The sequence below is a fragment of the Aotus nancymaae genome, unplaced genomic scaffold (assembly GCF_030222135.1).
Source record: "Aotus nancymaae isolate 86718 unplaced genomic scaffold, 86718_ANA_hifiasm-v0.15.2.pri h1tg000001l, whole genome shotgun sequence".
In the NCBI taxonomy this organism is placed as follows: Eukaryota; Metazoa; Chordata; class Mammalia; order Primates; family Aotidae; genus Aotus; species Aotus nancymaae.
Window position 1 is genome coordinate 6,880,668 of NW_026988412.1, and position 10,155 is coordinate 6,890,822.

General features: G+C 45.5%; 1 protein-coding gene across 1 annotated transcript; it reads right to left on the minus strand.

Moving 5' to 3' along the window:
- Positions 1-8,041: 8,041 nt before the first annotated feature.
- On the minus strand, positions 8,042-9,652 carry SCP2D1 (SCP2 sterol binding domain containing 1). The gene has a single exon (XM_012474528.3). The coding sequence runs from the start codon at positions 8,949-8,951 to the stop codon at positions 8,484-8,486; it is 468 nt and encodes a 155-aa protein (XP_012329951.2). The 5' UTR covers positions 8,952-9,652; the 3' UTR covers positions 8,042-8,483.
- Between the last annotated feature and the right edge of the window lie 503 nt (positions 9,653-10,155).

The following is a 10,155-nucleotide window of genomic DNA, read 5'->3' on the forward strand; positions in this document are numbered from 1 at the left end:
GACCTTGTGCTCTTATGCAAGTCACTTAACTTCTCTTCCCCTAAGTGACCCAGTAGGCAGAGAAAGTACCTACTGTGTCCACACACAATTCAAAGGCACTGAGGGACTTTTTTCCCAGCATAATTTGCTATATGGCAGTTGCATTTGTTAGAGAGATACTTTCCTAAAGACCGCATGTAAATCCCAGCTCACTTAAATCAAGACCAACCTTTCCACAGTAATAACACAAAGCATGGTGGGTTTCCCTCTTACCAGCTGAGAGCAGTCCCATCTTGGATAAGTGTCAAAAAGCTCACAAACCAGTCTATCTTAACGCCTTTGAAATTATGAGATTCCCAACTCTCTTTAATCTCTTGATACTCTATTTCATATTTTGGTCATAAAGTGAGACTTTATTTTTATTTTATATTAAACTATTTCAGAATCACATAATCAAATTTACATAAAAATAACCAAAATTATGTATAATCATGTCTCAAAATACACATCAAGCTAGTCATTGTGGAGAAATACCCAGAACTTGGTTAGTCTATCTTGCACTTGATTTATGGTTTGGCATAGTTTTATTTTTTAAATTTTTAATCACATAGGTTGGAAGTAGGGGAAAGCACCACCACTTTTTTTTTTTTAATTTATTTATTATACTTTAAGTTCTGTGGTACATGTGCAGATTGCGCAGGTTTCTTACATAGGTATACACGTGCCATGGTGGTGGTTTGCTGCATGCATTACCCCGTCAACTACATTAGGTTTTTCTCCTAATGCTGTCCCTCCCCAATCCCCCAACCCCTGCTATTTCTCCCCTAGCCCCCCACACCCCAGGCCCCTGTGTGTGATGTTCCCCTCCCTGTGTCCATGTGTTCTCATTGTTCAACACTCACTTATGAGTGAGAACAGGTGGTATTTGGTTTTCTGTTCTTGTGTCAGTTTGCTGAGAATGATGGTTTCCAGTTTCATCCATGTCCCTGCAAAGGACATGAACTCATCCTTTTTTACGGCTGCATAGTATTTCATGGGGTATATGTGCCACATTTTCCTTGTCCAGTCTATCACTTACAGGCATTTGGGTTGGTTCCAAGTCTTTGCTATTGTGAACAGTGCCGCAATAAACATACATGTGCATGTATCTTTATAATAGAATAATTTACAATCCTTTGGGTATATACCCAGTAATGGGATTGCTGGGCCAAATGAAATTTCTAGTTCTATATCCTTGAGGAATCGCCACACTGTCTTCCACAATGGTTGAATTAATTTACACTCCCTCCAATAGTGTAAAAGCGTTTTTATTTCTCCACAACCTCTCCAGCATTTGTTGTCTCCTGATTTTTTAACGATTGCCATTCTAATTGGTGTGAGGGCATCACCACCTTTCTAAAGCCAAAACCTCAGCAGGTTCACCTTCCCAGTGGAAATTAAGCTAATTTCAGAAGTAGAGGTAACAAGAAATAAGATAATACATGTTAAGCCCTGAATGCAATGCCAAGAACATAGACAAATTGCCCAAAACACCACCTCTTACTATTATCGCTAAGCTAATCTTCCCTTTCTTCATTAACTTTAAATACTAACTTATTTTAGGATTACAAATATCCAAGGGAAACAGAGACCATCTGGAGTCATCCCTACGTTTGGGTGGGGGGTCCCCACAAGAGCCCATTGGAGAGGTAAGGATGGTGTTGTGGATCTGGGCACCACATTCTCTGATCCTCCAAAACCACTTCCCATGGTGCCACACCACCAGCCCACCCAAGCACACCATCCCCTGTCCACATGTGTACAGCCTTGGTATAACTCTAGACTTGGAATAAAAGCTGGCACCACTAGGAAATACAAATGGTGGCTTTCCTTCTTCCCTGGACCGTTTCTCCCTTTGAGTCTGTTTAAGGACCTATTAGGCTATGGCCTGGACAGACACTGAGATGAAGCCCTCAATTTCATGGAGCAGGGTTTGGGTTTAGGTCTTTGCTCACTGTCCCTTCATTGGTGTCACAGAGCCACCTCCATCTTGATGGTCACCATCACGGCTTAGAGGAGTTTGGGGTTACACATTTCAAGATGAGGGGGAAACCTAGATCTTTCTGGCAACTCCAGCCTTAAGGGTGCCATCGCCCACCCCAACCTTCTTTTCCAGAATAAAATAGAGGTGGCATGGGGTCCACACCATAGCAGGTGGTTCCAGGTCTCAGATTATGTAAGGATGACCATCAGAGTTCTGGCTTCAGTCTACAAAGCCTGGCCCCAGTCTCCAGCCCTCCGCCACTGACCCACTTTCTCCATCTTCACTGGTCTTGCTCTGTTCCTGGAACTCATGGTCCTCTGTGAGCCACAGGGCATTTGCACACACTGTTTCCTCTGCCTGGAATGGTCTCGTCTCTGCTCTGTCTCAGGGACCTCCCACTCATTCCTCTGATCTTGTTCCTCAGGAAGTCTGTCCTAAGCCCCTAGCAAGTCTATGAAGAGGCCCTCAGCTTTCCCTCTTGAGCCTTCACTGTGTGTGTAGCCAGGCACCACACTGGGAGTTCCCTGAGGATGGGAGGTGTATTAGTCCATTCTCACGCTGCCAGAAAGAACTGCCCAAGACTGGGTAATTTAAAAAGGAAAGAGCTTTAATTGACTCACAGCACTGCAGGGCTGGCAAGCCTCAGGAAACAAAATCACGGCAGAAGGGAGAGCAAACACGTTCTTCTTCACATGGCAGCAGGAAGGAGAAGAATGAGAGCTGAGTGAAGGGAGACACCCCTTATAAAGCCATCAGATCTCATGAGAACTTACTATCATGAGAATAGCATTAGGGAACCCACCCCCATGATTCAGTTACCTCCCACGAGGTCCCTCCCACCACATGTGGGGATTATGGGAACTACAACTCAAGATGAGATTTGGGTGGGGACACAGCCAGACCATATCAGGAGGTGTCCATTTTGCTCACCCCTCACTCTCAACACAGGGCCAGGAAGGTAGATTAGGTAATAGTTGCTTGGCAATTATCATAGAATTAACGAATAAATGAATGCTTATGGACTCAAAACATCAATGGGTTTTCCCTTTTCCTCATGCAAAGAGCAGAATTCCAAAAAAAGGGGATGGTTAAAGGGGGAGGTACTGTCCCTGGACTTCCTTTCCGACTCCAGACTTCTCAAGCTCCCTGGAGGCCCTTGTGAATCCCACCCCTAACCATGTTTTGGAGGTACCCCTGTAAAGGCCTGATTTTTTTTTATTCTGCACATGTACCCCAGAATTTAAAGTGTCATAAAAAGAAATAGGTATACACGTGCCATGATGGTTTGATGTATCCATCACAGCATCATCTACATTAGGTATTTCTCCTAATCCTACCCCTCCCCTACCCCCCACCCTCTGCTATCCCTACCCTAGCCACCCCACTCCCTGACAAGCCCCAGTACGTGATGCTCCCGTCCCTGTGTCCATGTGTTCTCATTGTTCAACACCCACTTATGAGTGAGAACATGCGGTGTTTGGTTTTCTGTTCTTGTGTCAGTTTGCTGAGAATTATGGTGGCATCACAAGGCTTCAGAGGGACCCTACATTGGGCCTTGCCCACATTAGGCTCCAGTCCTGCTTTGCAAGCCTCAAAGGGCTCCAGTGAGAAACTGGCCCAGCTGAAAATCTATGGAACCCCTTCACCTAAAAACTGTGCTTAGAACCTGGGGATGGGATCAGTCGTCCCCAAGCCTCAGCATCATGCAAAATGCCCAGGTAACAAACCTGCACATCTGAATCTAATTTAATTTTTTACAAAAAAGAAAAATCTCACTTCAGCTTTGCTGTTTTCTTTATCGATGAGGAGGAGTAAGAGAAAGTACGGGCTCTGCTCCCTGCCGGCCGAGATCCCCAACGATATGAGCAGTTCTCCAGGAACAAGCACAGAAACCTGCAGAAAAACCCACCATTAGCCCACTTCACCTCCTCAGGCTACAAAACAAAAGCAAAGGCGCTTTTGAAACGGGGCACTTTCTGATTAGTTCTTTAAGGAAAAAAAAACGGTCCTCAGCAGGAAATGACGTTCCAGAGGCTGCTGGACAAAAGCATAGAAACAACTATAATCCAACTGCCCCTGAGTGAGCCACGCAGTCCCTCGACACAGCATGTTCCTCGGTTCCTAATGCCCCACACTCCCCCACCCCCCTTCTCTGTGGCCACTCCAGGACCCCCCACCAAGAGCCTGCGGGGACACCTCCCAGGGCCCCTTTCCAGCCCGTTGCAGGGCCGCCTGCAGATCTCATCCTGGGCTTTGGGAGCCTCCAGCTGTTTCCAAGAGTTAGCTAAACATCAATTTAATTACACTGCTGGGCAATATAAATATTATGTTCCACAAAATGGCACCAAGCAGATATTTTTAGGAGGTCACAGATGTTTCTTGTGATTAGCCTAGTTACAGGTCTGGAAGAACTTCTTTTTTCCTTCAAAGAAAAGTCAATGAGGATTCCCAGCTGTCATTTAGAGGTGGTTCCCGACATGGTTAAGCACTGGCACTGGGCTGTGCGTGTTCATGGCATACCTGTGAGACTTCCTTCCTGTCTCCTCTGCCCTGTGTCTGGCTGTCAGTTTCCCTCTGAAACCTAGCAAGTGGGGCCCAAAGTTCAGGATCATGGAGCAGGTCAGAGGCCCAGTGAACCAGATGCCAAATCCCAGCAAGGGCTGTTTCTCTACCTCTGGACTTGCCCTACCTCTTGATTCACACCACAAACATTTATAAAGTGCCAACTGTGTGCAAGACAGCACACTAGCTGTCACTGCAAACTTTGATATGATACTAACTAGTATTAAGTGACAAAATGAGACTTCTGTTCCCACAGGTATACAAGAGGGCTCACAGCAACGCTATGTAAAATCACCCCTAACTGGAAACAATCAAATACAATGGAACACCACTCAGCAATAAAACAAACGAACAGGAACTGTGCACAACAGTGTGGATGAATCTCAGACACAGAATTCTGAGTGGAAGGCGCCAGACACAGCAGAGTGTGCATTGCGTGGTCTCATTTATATAAAGCACAAAAATAGGCAAAACTAAAGTCGACGGTGTTAGAGTCAAAATAGTGGTTATCCTGGAGGCAACAGTAACTAGAACGGCGTGTGAGTGAGGATTCCTGGGGTGCCAGTCATGCCCTATTTCTTGAGCCAGATGTTGTGTTGGTTACATGGGTGTGTTTCATTTGGGAAGGTTTGTTGAGCTGCACACTTAGAATGTGTAGACTTCTTCCTGTGTATGTTATTCTTCAATTTTTAAAATGCATTTTAAAAAATAAGTAAAAAGCCAGGTGTGGTGGCTCACATCAGCACTTTGGGAGACCAAGGCAGATGGATCACCTGAGGTCAAGAGTTCAAGCCCAGCCTTGTCAACATGGCAAAACCTCATCTCTACTAAAAGTACAAAGATTAGCCTGGCATGGTGGTGCACACCTGTAGTCCTTTAGGAGGCTGAGGCAGGAGGAGGTGGCAGTGAGTCGAGATTGCCACTGCACTCCAGTCTGGGAGACAGAGCAAGACTCCATCTCAAAATAAAATAAAATAACAAAGTAAATAAAAGCAACTTGCCCAATGGGGCAAGATCCAGCCCCAGGCAGTCTGCTTCCACAGTTCGAGTTCTAACTGCCGTGTCCTGGGGCCCCTTCAAATGCAAGTGCTGCTGGAGGTAGCCAGAACTCAGCACTTGCTCTGATCCTTCTCTGGACCTCATCATCAGCATCTACTGCACCTGACTTCCAACTGCTGTAGGGCTTTTTCTCAAGCGCCTGGAGCCCACTCTGCTTGCAGGAGAGGCAGACTAAAGAAGCCAGTGAATCAAAAACCCCTGTCCCAGAAGCAGCCCTGTATTAGGGTTCTCTTAGAGGGACAGAACTAACAGGATATATATATATATATATATATATATATACGTATATACCTGAATGAGTATATATAAGTATTAGCCCTGTATTAGTCAGATGGCCACTACTTGCTACATCATCATGTGGCAGACAGAGTAAGAAAGGGGTGGGGGGCAGGATGAGAGAGAGAGAGCACCAGCGTTCTGATCTCTTCCTCTCCTAAAGACACTGATACAGTCTGGTTCTGTGTCCTCACCAAATCTCACGTCAAAGTGGAATCCCCAGTGTTGGAGGTGGGGCCTTGGTGGGAGGCAATTGGATCATGGGAGTGGCTCCTTCATGCATGGCTTAGCACCATCCCCTTGGTGCTGTTCTTGTGAGGGAGTGCTCACAAGATCTGGCTGTTTTAAAGTGTGTGGAACCTCCGCAGCTCAACCCTCGCTCCTTCTCCGGCCATGTGAAGTGCTACTCCCCCTTTACCCTCTGCCATAATTGGAAGTTTCCTGAGACCTCCTCAGAAGCCAAGCTGAGACATCCACAGCTGCCCTGGGCAAGGGGCATGGCGGGAACAAGATGTAGATCACCCCTTTAACGACGCAGGGGAGATAAGCAGCCAGGATGTGCACTAAGTCCATGCCCAGCCCACTAGCAATGTCTAACCGTGGAGTAGAGCACTCTCAGGACAAATGGTCTCTTCCTTTCCCACAGGGAGGATGATATTTTATAAACAACAAGTTCTCACTTTTTCTAATATGAAATGAAGGAAGGTCTCTGAACAGCCATCCAAATCAGTCAGGAACTGGAACACTAGACCTAGATGAGGTGAGAGGGCTCACCTCGCTGACAGAAGGAGAGAGTTGCCAATCCTTCCTCTTCAGGAACACAGCCATACAAAAGCCTTATTTTGAAGGGAGGGCGGCAGGTTCTTAAAAACAACCTAATTAGCTTATATGACACATAGTAAACACAGTGCACAAGGTGATGCTTTGACCTGGGAAAACATCACCACAATTAAGATAATGAATATACCCATCACCCCCAAGTTTCCTCATGACATCTGTCATAATCCCCCCATCCTTCCCCATTCCCCATGCTCCTATCTCTTAGCAACCACTGATTTTTTTTTCTGTCACTACAGTTTATATTTTCTAGTATTTAATACAAATAGAACTGTATGGTATGTGGTCAGTCTTCTCTGGTTTCTTTCACTCAGCATAATTATTTTGCCATTTATCCACATTGTTGTTTGTGGGTATGCCAATCATTTCTTCCTTTTTATGGCTGAGTAATATTCCATGGTATGACACAGCACAAGTTGTTCACCCATTCACCTGTGGATGAACACGTGGCTTGTTTCCGCTTTAGGACTATTCTCGACACAGCTGCCATGAACATTCACATGCATGTGAGTGCGTATTTTATGCCTGCGCTTATGCTTTCTTTTCTCTTGACAAAATACCCAAGAACAGAATGGTGGGATCATCTGGTAGACACGTTTGAGCATGGCAGTTGTGATAAAACTTTCCTCTACGTTTCAGAGTGTTCACACTGTGTATATTTAGCCCACAAGTTAAAGGTGCACAGAAACCACATGTGAACCAAGAACACACACACACACACACACCCACAAGGAGGTTGCATCAGCTGCATCTGACTTCATCCTATCCTCCCAGACAACACTTGAAGAGAGCTTCTGGAAGGGAAATCTCCCAGGTTGCCCTCTGGTTTTGTAAAATGTTTAATGCACAAGCTCCTGACAGCATGGATACTTTAGAAACGGCTCACAGAGGGCTGTGGAATCTGTCTCTGGAAGATCCTTTAACTAATGGCAGCATCTCATTGGTCTAGAACAGTTATAGTCAATACTGAAAGCTCTGGCATGAAGTGAAGCAGAGCAAGATTTCTCTAATGATGGTGCCATCAGCATCACCTGGGAACTTGTTAGAAACATGCATTCTCCCCAGCCCAGATCTCCTAAGTAGAAGCTCTGAGATGGAGCCCAGAAATCCAGACTTTAACCAACCTTCCAGGTGATTCTGATGCATGCTTCAGTTAAAAACCACTGGCCTAGAACACCTCCCAAGCCCTTCAAGTTTCCTGGAATTGAAACCATCAGAAGTTATAATACACCAAGAGCACCATCCCTTCTATTGCCTGGGTTCCGCCCACAGACCTGTGGTGCCCAATTCCCTTAGTGCCCCCAATCTCATAGTAAAGTTTTCTCATGGAACAAAGTTACCATGTGGAATGCATGCCTGCACAATGATGGATACCACTTCTTTCCCCAAAACACCAAACTTTTTTAAAAAAGGAAAAATGTCTCAAGAACACAATCAATGGAGTATTTAATTCCAATGATCATAATCACCCATTTCTCTACACGCGGCTCTCACCCTGGCATATTAGGGCATAAATGGAGCTAAAAAAAAGAAAAAGAAAAATATTTTAATTGATTCACTACAATACTTTTTACTGCTTCAGAACCCTCCCTGCAAATTTAGCCATCAGCAGAAAAATCAATTAAACTCAAATAGGAAGAATTTGAGTAAAAATACTGGATACTTTTTACTTTAATCTTCAGATTAAGCATGATTTCCACCGGACATTATCATCGAAGAGAAGTTCTTCTTTGGTATTTTTGCATGCTTAAAATTTAGCCCAGTCTTTGAAAACCCTGTCCAGCTTCTGGCTAAGCAGAACCTTGCCACTCACTTTGAACTTGCCAGTAAGGAAAGCCTTCTGCGGGTTCAGTTTGCCCAAAACCATCTCCATAAAGACAGGCTCCGGGATTGTGAAGACAGTGTCTGCTGGGAGCCTGGCGGGTCCCGGATACATGTCCCCAGAACCATTCTTCAGATCGATGGTCCACTGCAGAACTGTCTTCCCATCTTTGGTGATATCCAGCTGAAAAACGGCATTGACTTTCTTGACCAAGGGAGCTCCCACTTCCTTGATGTGAAGCCTAATGTCCTCACACACCTGGAAGCTCTGGAGTTCTGACAGCTCTAGAGGTGGCATGGCAGGTTCTAGAACTGAACCCAGGACCTTGAACTGGCCCGCCGGAGGTCCATCCTCTGCTTTGATCTTGGATTGATGGTTACTTCTCTTCCACATCTCCCTGTGCTAGTCCCCTGGACCTTGCCTGTGAGCAGCTGTAACCAGATTAATACCCACAGTTCAGATTGTGACATCAAAGGTGAGTCCAAGTGGGGACTGAAGCTGGTGTGTGTGCTACAGTCTTATTGGCCAAACAAATGCCAATGTGTGACATGAGGTAAGGGCCCAGACAGGCCATTGTGAGGCAGATCCACACACACACACCTCTCCCAAACCAATGAGGGATGTTGGTCCTGCAAGCCCAAAAGTCTGCACCCTGCCATGGGGATAAGGGAAACTGGCCCCAGAAGCTTCTTTAGTGACATGAGCTCTGTCTTTCCAATGCAGGCATCTCCTCGGTGGCAACCCTAAATGAAAGAGCAGTTATTCTTGTTCCTCTAAAAGTGACTAACATGTAAATCAGAGATCCTGGCCTGAATTTGGCTTTATCTGGCTGCTGGTAGAAAGGGAAATGCTTTTAGGCCAGAGTAACTGATTGGAGAAGGAATCAGCTACAGGGCCTGCATCAGAAATTTTCCAGACCATAGTAAGACACAGAGAGAGAGAGAGAGTACATGTCCCTAAGATCAGAAGATGCTGCTGGTCTCATCTAATAATTGCACATAGTATTACAGCCCTTACTCTGGGTCAAGGCACAGAGTTCTAAGTACTACAAATGTATTAACACATTTAACCCTCATTACAACCCTCTATGATAGGTACTTTTTTTCTGCTATTCTTTTTTATTTATTATACTTTAAGTTCTGGGGTACATGTGCAGGTCATGCAGGATTGTTACATACATATACACATGCCATGGTGGTCTGCTGCATCCATCCCCCCATCATCTACATTAGGTATTTCTCCTAATGTTATCCCTCCACAATCCCCCCACCCCCCAACAGGCCCTGGTGTGTGATGTTCCCCTCCCTGTGGCCATGAGTTCTCATTGTTCAACACCCACTTTTGAGTGAGAACATGTGGTGTTTGGTTTTCTGTTCTTGTGTCAGTTTGCTGAGAATAGGTCTCACTCTGTCACCCAGGCTGGAGTACAGTGGCATGATCTCTGCTCACTGCAGCCTCTGCCTCCTGGGCTCAGTTGATCCTCCCACCTCAGCCTACCAAGTAGCTGGGACTACAGACTTGCATCACACCTGGCTAATTTTTGTATTTTTTTGTAGAGACCAGGTTTTACCATGCTGCCCAGGCTGGTCTCAAACTC